The 17708-nt window shown below is 40.2% G+C and overlaps 1 protein-coding gene across 1 annotated transcript; it reads left to right on the top strand.

Moving 5' to 3' along the window:
• Positions 1–14012: 14012 nt before the first annotated feature.
• On the top strand, positions 14013–16636 carry LOC115767782 (probable cytochrome P450 4s3). Its single transcript, XM_030712111.1, has 4 exons — positions 14013–14319; positions 14388–14841; positions 15532–16250; positions 16320–16636. Exons 1-4 carry the CDS (start codon positions 14169–14171, stop codon positions 16475–16477), a joined length of 1482 nt encoding a protein of 493 aa, XP_030567971.1. The 5' UTR covers positions 14013–14168; the 3' UTR covers positions 16478–16636.
• Positions 16637–17708: the final 1072 nt, after the last annotated feature.

Below are 17708 nucleotides of genomic sequence, written 5' to 3'. Positions count from 1 at the left end.
GGGAATCGAGGGGCGATTGTGGTATGACGACCAAACAGTTTAACGCAAATTTGTTTTGGTCTATTTGGGCCTACATTGTACGAAAACGAGCCATAAAATGTATTTCTATGAACCGCATTCAAAACCAAACAAATGCGGCTTCACAAAATCTCGAATCTGAAAACAAAAACAAAACCAAACGTGATCTACCACATATATCTGATCTATTGAACTGTTGGGCAATAAAAATCAAAATGTCAGCGCGATGCGAAATCGGGGCGTTTGCTTTTGCAATTGAATCTTAAGCTGTAATAGATAAAAGCAAGAAGAAGCGGCAGATGTATCTGCTTTAGTATCTCTTTTTAAAGTTGAGACAATTAAAACTGATAATAGGTTCGAATTAGTTACATATATATCTTCTTTCACCTGAAATGATTCATTCGTGTCGAGTTCTACGTGAAAACAAGCTTCTCTTAACCCCATTCAACACACTCCAATTCAATTAACCTTACTCTAAGCTTACATACCATTACCGTACCTTATCAAACCCAAATCTAACGTAACTTAAACTAAGCTCACCGATTCCCAGCTAACCATATCTTAGCTAATCCCATCTAGTTAAAGCCAATCTTACCCTATTTGGCATGACCAAATCTAATATGAACGGACTTAACCTAACTTATCTCAACCTAACCTAACTGAACTCAACCTAACCTAATTTAAACTAAGCAAACCGATGCCCAGCTAACCCAATCCAAACAAATCCCTTCTAATCTAAACCAATCTGGCTCAATTTATAATAACCTATGCTAATATGAGTTGACTTAACCTCACTTTGGTCAACCTAACCTAACTAAACCCAACCTAACCTCACATAATTCAACCTAACCTCACTTAGTTAAGCCTTATTGAATTCAAATATTTGAGAATATATGAAATTAGTTTTCGAAAACGAGCAAAGTGCGATTTTATGCTTGAAAAAGTTTCTTAGCTTATGCTTAAGTGCGAATCCAAAAATCAGCTCGAATAAAATCTCAGTAAAAATGAGAGAATTACGTAAAATATCAAAGATATGCAAAAGAATTTGCGCAGCTTACGCAGTTGAATTTTCAGGTGCGTTGTAATACCAAAGATTAGCTCAAATGCAAATGAAAAGCTACAAACTATGCACGGAAAATTAAGTTTTTACAGTGTCTAAGCACCCCCCCCTCCAAAAAAAACACGACTTGTTGGCGGCCTTTCGACATCGCATTGCAAAACCAATAAAACGTCTGAAATGCATTCGAACTGCAAGCCGAGAGCTGAACAGAACTTTCGAAACTCGTCTTTGTCCGAATGTGGACGAGCTGCAAGTCGCGACACGAGCCTAAAGACTTGACGCCGTGGGAAACCAGACGCTGCCCAACACTGACTGTTTCGGCCAGGGCGAAGGGGGGGGGGGGGTGGTGGTGGTGGTGTGCACAAGCTGTGTTGTGGGGTGTAGCACCGATGGGCTTTGCCCACCCATGTGCCCAATAATGATGATGGGCCAGTCGGCCGCCCGCCCAGCCAAGTTGCTCGCTTAAGTCTTTTGTTTTGCTTTATGCTTTTTTGTATACCCATTGAAAATGCATACGAAACGGGCATATTGCCAATAGAGACTTGAAATTTCCGATATATCTGCGCATAATATCGATAAATATCGATTAATATCGATTTTCAGATATGGTTTTTCTCTTCACATAGCTCGAAGATCTTGAAAACCAGCTGCAGCAAACTTGGCAGGCAGCTTCTGGTAAGGTTTATGGAGTACACTTTTGAAATGCCACGCCCCTTTGCCCCAGAAAACTGTTAAGACTTGTATTTGACAAGTTAAAGACTTGCGCTTTGGTTTCGAAAGTCAAGATGGAATGGCATGGTATGCTTGTGTACGTATTGTAGGCAACTAGCAGGGTATCTGCTAGTCGAGCACTTTCCTCTAGGGCAATTTATGCATTGATATATTTGATACGTACATTTTGTATTTATCGATATATGTCTTGCAGCGACCTTGGCAATTGTTAACCCATTTATAACAGTCGCAGTGGCAGTTGCGACTGCAACGATTCGTAGCTGGAATTTTAAACATTGCCTCAATTGTTGTTGTTGTTGTTGTTGCCATTCGATTGCCCATGTCTCGCATTTGGCTTTGTTCGAAGGGGCAGGGCGGGCATTGGCTTGGGGTTTGCCTATTTGGCTATTGGCCCAAGTCGCAGCTGCTCTTCGAAGGTCTGTTCCAAGCCCCGAACCAGCCCGAGCCAAGTGACGTCATGATTGGGCATTGTCTTAATTTGGGCTCTTTGTCCCATTAACAAGTCGCAGCGATAATACGTTAATGCCTTAATTCGCCTCTAATGCCGCACTTCAAATTCAAATTGCGCTGCGCAAATAACTAACAAATTAATTAAAAAACCAAAAATTATCCAGAATTTTTAATTTCCTACTGTCTCAAGCTTGCTCGTCTAAGTCATTTAGTTTTATACGCTTTGTGTGGACAATTTGAAAGGGCATTTTGAGTCAAGTACACAGCCGAACGGGTTCGAGTCCGGCTATACAAGTCTTGAACGTATGGAAAACTATATTCAACATAAGTCGAACGGAAATATATATGCATATAAACATATGTCTTAAATTTCGATTCAAGAACTAATACTTCTTTTCCGTATTGCCATGAACAAAGAGCTAAACCTCGTGAGCATTGGATGAGATTTGACCAAGTTATGGGGGTGGGAAATTTCGACCTATGTGTATTAGGGTTACTTGAGGGTACAACTTTCACATGAATTCTTAGCCAGAATAAAGTTGCCCGATTTAGATGCCAAATTGATGCAGAGGCCAAACCATGAACAAAGAGCCAAAGCTCGTCAAAATCGGATGAGATTTTACCGGGTTATAGTCGTGGGATATTTTGACCTATGTCTACTTTTGACAACAGATTGTCGTAATGCGGGTCGATACGGGTTCGAGTCCGATTTTATTTATGTATTTATTTAATTTTATGATTACTGCTAAAGCAAATGCGCTCTCAGTGGAAGAGTGTTCAGGGTATTCCCTAGTCGCCAACTCCCGACTAGAATCTCAAACTTATTTTCATTTATAGCTGTGCAAAAGCCTTAGTTATGGGCCTAAATTCTCGATCAAATTAAGACGGAATAAGGTTTAAACTAGTTCTTACTTTAAGTCTAACATTAGTTAATTATAAATCTTCACACTCCATTCATGCTAGGGTATTTCATTTAATTGAATTACGGACTTTTCATTGCCTCTGCTTTATTTATTACGCTCAAATTGAACGAGCAATTAAGTTCAACAGCGAGTTGAACATTTCAGTTAGCCAAAAGTTCATAAAAGCTGGAACAGCATTTGGGTACATTGATCTAAAGCCGAGCGAGAGGATCAGGGGTTGGAGGAGGCAGAGCAGCAGGGATTCTAGGGTGAATGCCTGAAGAGATAAACAAACTTTGGGCCAAGAGCTAAATGTATACCATCTCTGTCTCTCTCTCTCTCCCTCTCTCTCTCTCTCTCTCTCTCTCTCTCGCTCTCTCTCCCCCTTTCTCTCTCCCTCTCTCTCACTCTCTGTGTCTTCCCGCTCACTCTCTCCCTTTGATGAGCTCAACTTTTATAACTGTATTAATTCAAAACATCATCAATATTCTGTACTTAACGCAGCAAACGCTCGACTAACAGATACCCATTGATTTGTTTCTAGCCCCAATTACTCGAGTACTTGCATTGTTTATGCTATCTTTGTCTTGCTTAAGTGCTTTATTGAATGGGGAAAGAAATGTGTCGTAAGTAGTCTTAAGAACCAGTCTCTTGGGCTTGAGGCTATACAGGGTATACGGGGCAATAAATAGAGGCATGTGAGTTTTTGCTTGAACATCTTTAGGGCAACTCACAGTCGAGCAGACTTTATCAACTGCGTTTCTTACATGACTGAAGATTGGTCTACGCTGACTTTGGAAGTAGTTCCAGAACCTGTTCAATTAACACAAAGTTTTGTCGCCTTTGCTTAATGTGTGGGATATTCCTGTTGTTGTTGTTGTTGTTGCTGTTGTTGCTGTTGTTGCTGTGCTTGGCCGTAATTGAAGACACTCCCAGAACAAGGAAACAAGTGCTAGAGCGAAAATGAAAAGGCCAGCGGGAAGACAATCTGGCCAAGCAGTTAGCAGATCTTATATATCTACTATAAACAAATGTGGAATCTTAACAACAACAACAACAATCAACAACAACAACAATCAACAACAATTGCTGACAACAATTTGAATGCCATAAAAGCGATTTATGTGCACATATTTAATGTCCCTTACACACATGCGTGTGCGTGTGTGTGTGCGTGTGTGTATGTTGGCTTAAACATATGAACATACGCTCGTTTAAGCGCTGTACTAACCATAACTAAATCCACCTCCCACTCCCCTGCCCCTGCCCCGCAACTAGCTCTTAAACGTGCTCAAGTTCAAGGCAGCTGCTCATAAAATAATACAAAGATTTATATTTATACAATTCGCAAAGCGCAAAAGCCAAAGAAAAAAAATGAAAAAGAAGAAATAACTAAACAAAATTTATGTTTATATTAAAATACCAAATATATTAAGTAGTTGCTGGCATACCCTGTAGCTAGAGAGCACTTGAAGTGGAGCATATTCAGTTGGCAGCTCTGCGAACTCTGTTGAATTCTCTTTAATAAAAAACGAGGCGCAACTTTTGACTCAAACTCTTCGCGCTCGAGAACTTTAGGAGCTTCGCTCGTCAACTTTAGAATATAAATATTTTTCTATATTTGGCGCAAATACAGAAAATTTGAAGGTTAACGCACGAGAAACAACAGAGTTAGCTGAGAAAGTTTTGCTAAGAGGGAAAACTTTTCAAGAATTTGTACGCAACTTGTTTGGTTAAGATTCATATAAGCTCATTTTCTTGTAGAAGGTATCTATCTGGCAAACTTAACAATTACGAGCTTCACACAATTTCTCGCATATCTGCAAATATCAACAGGGTATTCGATAGTCGGCTAAGCATAGCTATCTATTTAGCTTGTTTTCTTTTGCTTACATCAGAGTTTCTGGTTTCTGGCCATTCGCCTGCTGGAGGCTGCCCGGAATGTCTGCTCGTGGCGTCTTGGTAAGTGACCTTTGGGCCCGTTCGTTGAGCTTTTTAAGGCTCGTCTATTGCAAAAAAAAAAACAAAAAAACAGTCTAAAATTGTCAGCAAGTTCTGCCGGCTGCTTAATTAATCATTATCTGCGCGCCAAAATGATAATCATTGGCTTTAGAATGCGTGGGTCTATGTTTTTTTTTATGTCTTTGAAAGTTGTTCCAGCGCTTTTTATTAGTCGCCAAATTAATTTAAGTCCGCAACAATTTGACCATTTGCATGACTTTTCTTTGTTAATACCAAGCGGTCACAAACTGCAATCATATGCCCTGCGATAATAATAACTATCTCGAAGAAAGAAGTCAGACTTCGAACCGAATCAATTCCAAGCCGGAAAATTTGAAAAACATGAATTTGAGTCATGTGTTCAAATTTTAGCCGTAGTCCGAGTCGAACCCAACATTTCCTATATATAGTTCGGTTAAGTAAATAATGAAATAAAACAAGTGAGAGTGCTCTAGTTGGGAGTGCCCCACTAGGTGTTACCCTGGAACTGCCTTTATGAATAGCAAATGCTGAGGAAGGAGGCGGCTTTAGCTAAAAAATGCTAGATACTTTATCTAGCAGCTAAATGTCAAATTTGGCGACAGTAGCTGTCAATATCTAAGAGATTTGCCCAAAAAAACAGGATTTCGATATCGATACTTATCGTTTGCTTGAAAGCGGGACAAGTTATCGATTATCGATTATCGATATGTAGTTTCAAGTTTCAAGTCTCCGATTTGCTTCCAAAAAAAATAGCGAAAATATATGACGAAGTACATCTTAAGTCAGGTGCGAACAGTTAATCGAACCAGCGACTATTTTGTTTCCAGTTCAAAGCTAAAAATGAACATATGAAAGCTTTTCTCTTCTATACTTCTGTAAAGGGCATCATCATTTTGTCATTAAATGTGCAACGCATAGAAAAAGACATCTCCGAGCCCATAAAGTACATATATATGATATTCTTGATCAGCATCGGCGACTGTCCGTCTGCCTGTTACCTAGTTTAATCCATCTGTTAATACCATAAAATCGAAGCGATATTTGAAAGCTGCGTCCTTCAGTTTACAAATATTTGCGATAATCAAAGTTTTGGCGTCCAACTCTTTGCCCGGCCCGGAACTAAACAATCTCCAGTGAGGCGCGTCTTTTGTGAATAGATCACATCGAATTCCAAAGTTAACGGTGGGAGTTTTCGAGCTTTGCACACGAATGTGATGCAGACTAAGTGCCGGCAGTTAATAATAGTTCCAATGTTGCAGATAAAAGTAGCCGCAATGGAGCTTGACCTATCTGGTAACGCCTATTCCATCGAATCTGCCAACTCATGCACACTCGTGGATCTATTGATCCAACTAAACTGATATTTGCCCAAGTCTCAACGGAAGTCCATCGTCTCGTTCATGTACTTACTTGTGTCTCTGTAGTTGTCCGACAAGCTTGAGTCTCCAAATATTTACCTCACCTATTTGGCGAGTGATGAGTCGTCAATTGGATTGTCGCACTGATCAAATATTACAGTCCCTTCCCTCTCTCGCTCTCTTTCTTCGTCTCTCTCTCTACCAGAAATACTATTTCAAAAGTGAATGAAATTAAAATGCTGAGTTCAACTAGAGGAAATAAACATGACAATGCTTGAAAATTATAGAAAAAAGGGTGTGTAGAGCAAATTATTTTCGAGAAGTCGAAGGTTCGAATTCTTAATGAATGACCTCAAGTTACACATCAAGGCAAGCAATTAGATGGTTTGAGGAATTGGTTACTTACAGCTATAAGATTTATTTAACCAGACAATCAATCAGTCAGTCAATCAGTCAGTCAGTCTATGTATGGACTATTTCAATTTATTATCTACATATGTCAATCAATCAATCAGTCAGTCAGTTAGTTAATCGATCAATCAGTCAGCTGTTCAGTCATTCGCTCAAGCAATCAATCAGTTATTCAGAGAGTCAATCAGTCAGTTAATCAATCAGTCAATCAATCAATCAGTCACTCTGTAAGCCAATCAATCAATCAAGTTAATCAGCCAATCACTCAGTCAGCCAGTCTATACATATATTTAAATGTATTATCTTTAAATATCAATCAGTCGCTCAGTCGTGTATGGACAGACTGACTGATTGATTGACTGTTTTATTACCTTATAGCTTATTGTATTGACTGACTAACTGACTGACCAACTGATTGACTGAATGATTAACAAAGTGAATGTCTGATAAACTGACTGCCTGATTGACTAATTCACTAAGTGATTGATTAACTGACTGATTGATTGAATAAGATAATTTCGGTCAAGTGGCCCGAGTTTTTATTCTCTTCTTGTTGTTCACATAGAAGTTTGACTGTACTCATATGTGTATTGAAGACAACAAAAAATGTAGCTTTTTAGCAAATTGCAATTTGTTTTGTTGATTAAAATACTTCGATAATATTCTTCCCTTCACGTAATTTATTTGCATTTCAATTTATAATTAAGTTAATTGGAATGATAATTTTAGGCATATCCATTACACAGCTTTCCCAGACGCAAATTAATCATAACAAAGGGGAGAAGTTGAGTAGCCTGGACTGATAGATGAACTGTTAGATAGAAAGATGGATAGATAGAAAGATAGGATGGATGGATATATAGACCGATAGATAGATAGATACATAGATAGCTGGAGAGATAGTCATATAGATAAACTGATAGATAGATAGATATATATATGGATAGATAGATAGATAGATATATGGATAGCTAAATAGATAGATAGATAGATAGATACATACATAGATAGATAGATAGATAAATATATATGTATTATATATATGGATAGATAGATAGATAGATACATACATACACACATACATACATAGATAGATATATAGATAAATAGACAGATGGCTGGATAGATAGATAGACTCAGCTCTTAGTCTCTTAGTCTCTGATATGCCCCTTTGCTCAATCGTTTCCAGTGGTTACAGGGTATATGTCCGACGCTCGTGTAGGTGTTGAGCAGTTCGTTGGGTCAATCAATCGAATCGGGCGTTCATATCGATGGGTCAGCTGCCCATTGTCAGCTGCCCGAATGCAAATTGTCAGCATATTGATATTGATCAAATTTCAACCCCTCCCCCACCTGCTCCCAAGCTCCCCCCTCCCCCTGGCATAGGCCCGCTCTTTCACTGGACAGCAGCAGCAGCTGCATTTGTGGGTCGTGTTCAGCGTTTTTGGTATGCCAAGGTCAAGATCTGAGGCGAACCAATGCAATGCGTTGTTTTTGATGCATTCACATTGAAATTATTTCAATTTCTCACTTTGCAAGGTGTGAGACGGGGGCCAGGGTGGGCTGGGGGGGGGGGGGGGGGTCTTGGGTCAGTGCTGCCTCAGCGCTTGCTGTGACATTTCTCAGAGCTAAACAGGCCAAAGCAAACGCTAAAAAAACTGAATTATAATTAAAATACAATTATCAACTTAATAGCAAACTATTCAAAAGCTGCACTCAGCGAATTCATGCGCTCAGCCCAAGGCATCGCGGTCAGGCAGGGGGCGGGTCGCATAGGTCAAAGGTCGGCGGGTCGGCGGGTCGGCGGCGGGTTCGTTGGGCATTGAACTGCGACCACTTTGCATAGCTTGTTAATAGAAAATACATTACCTTAAACGTCTAAGCCAGGCGGTCAAGTGTAGATGGCAGATATATACTGGAGGAAATTACCCGGCGTCGCACGCAGGCAAACTCAATACCGAACTTGTTGGCCTGAATTGCACAAAGGAAAAAGCTTCTGTTCCAAGCAAATATATAAATTCATAAGAATTCGAATATACATAAAAGCGAGAAGTTAAGATGATCTGCGGCATTACACAAAATTTGACAGCATATGAATACCCTGTAAATGGGTTAACCTAGATAACTGCTAGGCCCAGAGAACTCACTCAGCATGAGGAGGACACCTATAGAGTTTATTTTAGTCACTTACCAACTGGTTTTATCACTTAATTTATCGTTAATCAAAGCGTTTAATAAGCACATGCCAAGTGCACAACGCGCTGCCATTTCATTCCAATTATTTGCGACTATGGAGAACAGCTCAAAGAGGCGACACACGTTCGGGCCGACACGTTCAAGTGCGTAACCCACGCTCGTGGATTAAGTCCGTGTCGCTTGTCATGGGACAATCCGCGAGTCCAACAACACAGCTGGGCACGTCGCCTTTGGCTGACGGTCCGCCAGACGCACGTGTTGCCTAACGTGGAACAGCGCCAAATCGTGCGTCGACCTTGACCCGATAATGGCAACTTTTTCGAACAAACTTTGCCACTCTCTGCTGGCCTTCAACAATCCACAATTAATACAATTATTGCCATTGAAAGAAACTTGTACCAAGCACATTTTATGCCTATCGAAGAGAGATTCTTTTATGAGAGCTTTTCCATTGACCTAATTTTTGAAGCTTCTTAGTTATTCAATTGTTTAAAACTTATTATGCTCAGATATGGCTAAGGCCATTTTTGAACTAGTTTAAACAAGATTTGAGCCAGTTTTTACACAATTTTGAACCAGTTCCAGCTCACTTCGGAACCGGAGTACACTTCGTTTTGAACTAGTTGTGAACAATTTGTAACTAGTTTAAAAGCTATTTGAAACCAATTTTGATCCAGTTCAATCCAAATTTTGAACCACTTGGAACCAATTTTGATGCAGTTTAACTCAGTTTTGAACTAGTTAAAATTCAGTTTTGAAACCAGATTTTAAGCAGATGAAATTCACTCTTGAACCAGTTGAACCAGTAAATCATTTAAGAACCAGCTCGAACTAGTTTCAACTAATTTGAACTAGTTTCACCTAATTTGAACTAGTTTCAGCTAATTCAATGTTCGCCCGAAGAACTTGTATTCCATTTAGAAACATGTTAAGCCTATTTGAAATGTTTTAGGCTAAACATATTTATTGCTACATTTGATCAAGCCGCTAGGTTCTATTTTTGGAGTAGAGTGTACAAATAGAGAGAAATACAGAATAGAGAGAAGTACAGAATAGAGAGAAATACTCAATTATAATTGAAAGTTATTTAATATTATATTCAACAGATATGGTAGAAATATAGCGACAGGAAATCTGGTCCGATTGGGAACATTTGTTAGCCTGTGAGATGCAAGCTATGCCTATACTCATAGCTGGGCGTAGTTTTTATCCCAGTGTAAAAAACTAACATATACTTAAACAATACAAAATACTATCTATAGGCATATAAGAAAACAGCCTAAAAGTATGCCAGGCTTTAAATGAATGTGAATAAGTTTAAGTTGAACCATCTGGCTCTGAGTTTAGCTGTTAGCAAGGGGGTGTGGGGAGGGGAGGGAAGGGTTGTTGGCAAACTTAAGTCTATAAATACATCAGTTCTTATCTTCGCGCTCTTGCTCAACTATTTAAACTTGACTGATTGCGTGCCCCAATTTCAGCTGTGCTCAATATTTAGTTTTCTTTATGTATTCCATGACTTTTACGCACATCATCTTTTGCGTAATATAGGGTATATAAGGCTGTTGTGCAAATGGCAGTACGAAACATGGCCTACCCCATTTAGAATATAAAGTATAGCCATGTTTAGAACGACAAGCTGCGTCAATCTAGCCGTATTTCTCTGTGTGAAGGCGAACTATACCATTTCTTTTAATTTTATCAATTCCTATTTTGATTTATCGATATTATATCGATAAAAATCGATGTTGAGATTTGCTTTTGCTTTAAAACATGCAAAGACAAAAGGTAGACCCTCACTCTGCCTAAGTACACACTTTTCTATGCCATATTCACAGAGATCGGACTATAAACACCGAAGATAATCTATAGTTGCTGGGTACAGGGTATCGCCTAGTCGCACACTGTCGCCAATTTTTTTTTGTTGCATCAAAAATGCCATTTATTGCGTATTTTTATAAGCACTTTTTAACAATCGAACTGATTTGTGTAAGTCTTAGCACTGTTCTAAAAAAAAAAGCCGCACGAAAAAGCTGAACAACACAGAGACACCCTGTAAAATAAAGCAAATGCCTGAAAGCATAGCTGCATTAACTTTCAACTGGTAGAAATGATAAAAATCAGGTAAGAGCTATAGAAAACAGTTCACAATGCACAAGTTTTTGCTCCAAATCCACCTCCAGCTGCGGAAAATGCGCGTAAAACTGTTGCGTGAAACAATTCTGTTTTTCATTCGATTGACTTATATATAAATCTAGTTTCTCTCTGAGTATATAGTATATATTGTTTTAGTATAGAGTTTTTCTGTGTTGAAAATGTGGAAAAAAATATTTTCTTGAACTTATTAGTAAAAAAAAAAGTGCGCGCAACGCCGGGCTACACACACTAGTATTCCATATAGATATTTATGTTGAAGCGCAAAACCAAATGAACTTTGGAATGTGCATTGTACAATAGGGAAGCAATTCGTCGATTGCATAATAAGACTCAGGCATTATTAGGGTGGCCCCAAATGCCAGATAAATGTGCAAAGATCAGTCGGTTCTACATGGAACTGTATAATATTATATATATATACATAGATTAATATAGTATGACAAGCTTAATAGTTAATGTAAATGTAATGTAAATTCAACTGAGTTTGAACCGCAGCGAATTGAACCAGAAAACTTTCTAATAATTGTTCAACGTAGCTTGAACAGAAGCAAAAGAAAAGTTTTCTAGCTTTGCTTCGTTGTTGTAAAATTTCGTTTGAGATTGAGACGCAAGCGGCATGCATTTTCGGCCCCGATTTTGTGCCTTATACTTGAAATATTTTTGAATTCTTAATTTTTTACATATTTCTCTGGTCTCTGGTTTTCCGAGTTTCAAACCAGCTTAAAGCCGAGCAGCTCTACGCATTGGCCTCCAGCGCCGATGCTCGTCATTTTCATGTAGGTCAGGCGCGACGCTTTTATGGAACTTGTTTTGATACGATTTTTCACGACGGTCATAATACGATTTACAATACGTTACAATCATTCCACACACACCCCTCTACCCCTCTCTCTCCCTCTACGTAGCGCCTACGCCCCCTCCGAGAGAGTGAGCGACATGGGAAGCAACAGATCGCGACAGGTTCGATGTGCACTGCCTGCGGTTGGGCATATGCGATCGATCAGTCAGAAGCTGACCATCGTGAGTTGACATTTAAAAATATACCTCGCTTTATATGAGAAAAAGAGTAGCTACAGTCCATTGGGTATATTGGCTATATGACAAGTAAGAGGCATACAATTCGATCGAAGTCCAGCAAAGCGATTGTCTCTTCTTCTGGCTCGAAGATTATCACAACTAGAGACATTTATTAGGGTATGTGGACGCTCAAAGTTAATCGATAATTTCTCGATAAATATCGATATTCAGCCTAGGCTTTATGTAGGCTATGCAGATTCTCGGCTGGCATAGACAGATCACAACTATATCACGATTTGTAATTCTTTTCTAATTCCTCAAAGTTGTATATCGATCTAATATATTGATCTGATACATCTGATACACTCCAAAAAGCAGGATTTACCTTGTATCTGTATATTGTATCTTTTATCTGTATAAATAAAGTCTTTTATCTTGTTTCCTAGAAGGCATCTGGTATCTGTTTCATCTCCTTTGTAAAGTATCTTACCTTTTAAACCTATCGCAGACTTCATATTTGAATTGAGTCAAGCAGCTTTGATATCTTTACATGTTATTTTTTTGTAAACCCTAAACCCATTAAAAATGGGTAAACACGGTATATTGTATTTGTGCAAAATGCAAATGTATGTAACTGGCAGAAGGAAGCATCTCCGACCCCATAAAGTATATATATTCTTGATCAGCATCAATAGCCGAGTCGATCTAGCCATGTCTGTTCGTCTGCCCGTCCGTTCATCTGTCTGTCTGTCCGTATGTATGAACGCAAGGATCTCCGAACCTATAAGAGCTAGAGAAATTGAAATTTTAGATGTAGATGCTCCTAGTGCCTGCGCAGATCGAGTTTGTTTCCGATAATCGATAACTTAATCCGTTTCCAAGCAGTCGATAAGAATCGATATCGATATCCTGTTTTTTGGGCAATTTTGGTAAATAATAAGAGCTAGAGTCAGCAAACTTGACATATAGCTTCTAAAATAGAATATATACATATATGCATTTGATGTTGGAAGAAGAGAATTCAGGGTATCCCCTAGTCGGGAGCTCCCGACTAGAACCTCTTACTTGTATATCTTCGAAAAAGTATCTCATTGTCATTTTCTTGTATCTTATATCTTAAAACTCAGCTCATATCCGTATCTTGTATCTTATATGCTAGAAAGCATCTTCTACCCTGTAAATGTATCTTGTATCTAAAATCATTTATGCTAGAAAGTATCTTAAAGCTTGTATCTCGTTTGCATTTTAAATCATTAAAAAGTATCTTATTTTTATTTTCTTATACCTTATATCCTAAAACTCATCTCATGTCGTATCTCTTGTATCTAATATGCTAGAAAGCATGTTTTACCCTGTAAATGTATCTGTATCTTGTATCTAGTATCATTTTTGCTAGAATATATATTATCTTGATAAAGTATCTTATTATTCTTAGCTTACAACTCTTATCCCAGATCTCCTTGCAAGGGCGTATTTTGTATCTTACAGGCTAGAAAACAAGTTTCACCCTGTAAATGTATCTGTATCTTGTGCATCTATAATCGTTTATGCTGCAACTTGTATAACTATCGTGCTAGTGCCATGTATATTTTTTTATTGCTGCTCAATTTGTGTTAGTTAGAGTATGTAATCTTCTGTGGTTGGCTCGCAGCTGGCGATTTCGTGTTGTTTCGTGTTGTCGTTGATTTCTAAAATGAGTTTAGTTCAGTTAGTTGTCGAGAAGCGAACGGTGCTGCGCTACGCATTGTTTAAGTCAACAACATCATAAAAAACCTAGACAAATAAATACTGAGCTGTGCAGAAAGTTGGACACGCACACACACACACACAGCTGCACACACCTGCACACCTGCACAGCTCGTGTAGTTGTTTTTTGTTTTTCATAAAATGAATACCTTGGCATTGTTCGCATTTGCATTGTGGGCGCTTTTCTTGCGCTACTTGCCGCACATACTCAAGTTTGTGCAGCTGCAGCGCTTTTCCAGAACACTGCCCGGCCCCAGCGTGGGCGAGCTTATAGCCAATGTGAAGAAGGGCGGTAAGTTGAAGCTGAGAGCCAGAAAGAAACAAAAAAACAATAATATAATGTATGCCATGAAACGTCAGAGGTACTCAACTGGCTGAAGGAGCTGCGCGCACGGCATGGGCCAGTTTTTCGCATTTGGTTCGGCAAGGATCTGATGGTGTTCTTCACGTCGCCCGAGGACATTAAACAGCTGCTCGGCAACAATACGCTGCTGAGCAAATCGCGCAACTATCAGCTATTGGAGCCCTGGCTGGGCAGAGGCCTGCTCACGAACGGCGGCGAGTCGTGGCATCGCCGGCGCAAGCTACTCACGCCGGGCTTCCATTTTCGCATACTCAGCGAGTTCAAGGAGCCGATGGAGGAGAATTGTCGCATTTTGGTCAGTCGACTGCGCGAGCATGCCGATGGCGAGCCCTTCGATATCTATCCCTACATCACGCTCTTCGCCCTCGATGCCATCTGCGAGACGGCGATGGGCATCAAGAAGCACGCTCAGATGCAGAGCGATTCGGAGTATGTGCGCGCCGTTCAGACGTAAGTCAAAGCAAATCATCACAGAGAGCACAATGAAACGTGCTCGACTAGGAGATACCACGCATATGCAAAATGCATTCCCGATTAACTTCGGTTATCGTAGACTGATCTTTATGACATTCTCAAGGTTTAAATTCTAGGGGAAATGTGGCGTGGCATACAAAATATATAAACTATTCGCAAGCTGCACTATGTGAAAACCCACATACCAAGTTTGGCTTTTCTAGCTCTCATAGTTCTCAAGTTATGCCCAAAAAAACCATGACGCAAAATCGATATTTATCGGTAGTACGAAAAAGGCATAAAATATTGAATATATTCCTAATACTTCACATCTGTGTATACAATATGAGAATCCGCATACCATGTTTGGCTTTTCTAGCTCTCATTGTTCGCAAGTTAAGCCCATATCCAAATCCATGTGCTACAATCGATATTTATCGATATTGTGAAAATGGAAATAAAATTCCCAGTTTCCAGCTATTGGAAGTTTTCGAGATTGAGTCTTCATCTCGGCAAACTTGAAACAAAACTGTGCATGCTTGAAATAGGCGAAAACGTTCTCAGTGAAAGAACAACAGCTCTTGAATTCCATATTGTGTGACAAGTGAAAACGAAATATGTGCTTAAAATAAGAACTTTGTAGCTGAAACCAATATTCTGACCAAGTTTTCGCTGTCGCTGCTTTAGCATTTGCCGCATACTGCATCGTCAGAGCTTCTCCTTCTGGCAGAGATTCAATTTGCTCTTCAATCTGTCCGCGGCGGGTCGCCAGCGAAATGCGGCGTTGCGCGTGCTGCACGAGGAGACGCATCGCGTGATCAACATGCGCCGCAAGCTGCTGCAGCAGCAGCAGGAGCTGGGCAAGCAGAACGGCAAGGAGGAGGAGGAGCACAACGATATTGGGGGAAAGCGGCGTTTGGCATTTCTGGACATGCTGCTGCTCTCGCAAATGGAGGGCGGCGGCGAGCTGAGCGACGTGGACATCCGGGAGGAGGTGGACACGTTCATGTTTGAGGGCCACGACACGACCAGCTCGGCAATTGCGTTCGCCATCAGTCTGCTGTCCAAGCACGCGGATGTGCAGCAGCGCGTCTACGAGGAGGCGCTCGAGCTGGAGGGCAGGGAGAAGGAGTCGATGCCGTATCTGGAGGCGGTCATCAAGGAGACGCTGCGTCTGTATCCGTCGGTGCCGTTCTTTTCTCGCAACGTGCACGAGGATCTGCAGGTGGGCCAGGTGACGGTGCCCAAGGGCGCCTCCATTAGCTGCCTGGTGTATATGCTGCATCGTGATCCGGACAGCTTTCCCGAGCCGGAACGCTTCGATCCGGATCGTTTCTATTTGAACGAACATCAGCTGCATCCATTTGCCTTTGCCGCCTTCAGCGCCGGACCGCGCAATTGCATAGGTAAGTCGACCCCAATCCCCCCCCCCCCCCCCCCTCCACACACCCGAAAATTAAATATGCTATCTGCAGGTCAAAAGTTCGCCATGCTGGAGCTCAAGTGCTCGCTGGCCATGCTCTTGCGGCATTATCAGTTCCTGCCCGTCCACGAACATCAGCCGCAGCCGCTCGCCGAGCTGGTGATGAAGAGCGGCAATGGGATTCGGGTGCGCATACGGCCACGCCCCTAATACCCTCCAAACTAGCTCACGCCCAAGTATCGTTTATATAATATAGCTCTATTTGTATTGCATGTATTTAATCTTTAAATGTCTTTTTTTTTATTTTTTTTTTAGCTCAAAAGCAATTCAAATAAAACCTAATCTCAATTCAGCGTGTGAATACCCACTTAGATAACATATGATCTGAATGTGTGCCGGCAATTCAATCTCTATGAACTTCGGTGTCTATAGTCCGATCTTTATGTTATTTTCAGCGCTTAAATATGGCATCTATTGCTCTAACTCTAATATTAGGGCTTTCTTTTCGAATTCTAGGGAAAATGTAGCGTGGTATTCAAAATATGAGACATTCGTAGTCCACATACCAAATTTAGCTGCTCTAGCTCTCATAATTCTCGGGTTATAACTAAAAAAACCATGTCACAGAAACGATAATCATCGGTATTCCAAAAATGGTAGAAGATATTGGAATTTTCTATTTTGTGAGATATTCGTCATCTATCTATACAATATGAGAGCCTAAATACCAAGTTTTGCTTGCCTAACTCTCACAATTCTCAAGTAAGGCCTAAAAAACCACGTACAACAATCGATATTTATCGATATTCTGTAAATGTTAGGCGATATTGGCAAAATGTAGCAAGGTTTCTTAATAGTGAAATACTTGATATCTGTGTATGCCATGTGAGAACCTATTTGCTAAATATGGCTTGCCTAACTCTCTTATTTCCCGAGTTATGCTCAAAAGACCGTGTCTGAAAATCGATATTTATATGTAGAAAGGAGAAATATTCTTCAACTGTGTGTGCCATACGTAAAATTGCATAACAAGTTTGGTATATATATAGTTCTCAAATTTCTCGAGTTATGTTTGGAACACCCAATTCCCAAAATCTTTATTTATCATGGTATAGAAAGAGATATCTCCATATATGTAGCTATAGCTTTTCTAGCATCAGAGATCTGTGATTTCTTTCACTCTCATTCCCTCTCTTTCACTGCCTCTGTCTCTCCCTTTCCCTTTCCCTTCTCCTTCCCTCTCTCTCATTCTCTCTCTCTCTAGCTCTAGCTCTTCTCGCATTAGAGATCTCTGGCTTATAATCACTCTCCCTTTCTCTTAATCCCTCTCTCTCTCTCTCTCTCTCTCTCTCTCTCTCTCTCTCTCTCTCTCTCTCTCTCCCTCTCTCTCTCTCTCTCTCTCTCTCTCTCTCTCCCTCTCTCTCTCTCTCTCTCTCTCTCT

The sequence above is a fragment of the Drosophila novamexicana genome, unplaced genomic scaffold (assembly GCF_003285875.2).
Source record: "Drosophila novamexicana strain 15010-1031.04,08,12 unplaced genomic scaffold, DnovRS2.1 tig00001453-arrow-arrow-pilon, whole genome shotgun sequence".
NCBI lineage: Eukaryota > Metazoa > Arthropoda > Insecta > Diptera > Drosophilidae > Drosophila > Drosophila novamexicana.
The sequence above is the reverse complement of the archived record's forward strand: the minus strand, read 5'-3'. Positions and strand labels throughout refer to the sequence as shown.

What these genes read in the sequence shown, in the direction of transcription:
- LOC115767782 (XM_030712111.1), top strand. Translation starts at nt 14,169, where the DNA reads ATGAATACCTTGGCATTGTTCGCATTTGCATTGTGGGCGCTTTTCTTG. An exon ending in AGCCAATGTGAAGAAGGGCG is followed by an intron (nt 14,320 to 14,387) that starts GTAAGTTGAAGC and finishes ATGAAACGTCAG; the next exon opens with AGGTACTCAACTGGCTGAAG. An exon ending in TATGTGCGCGCCGTTCAGAC is followed by an intron (nt 14,842 to 15,531) that starts GTAAGTCAAAGC and finishes TCGCTGCTTTAG; the next exon opens with CATTTGCCGCATACTGCATC.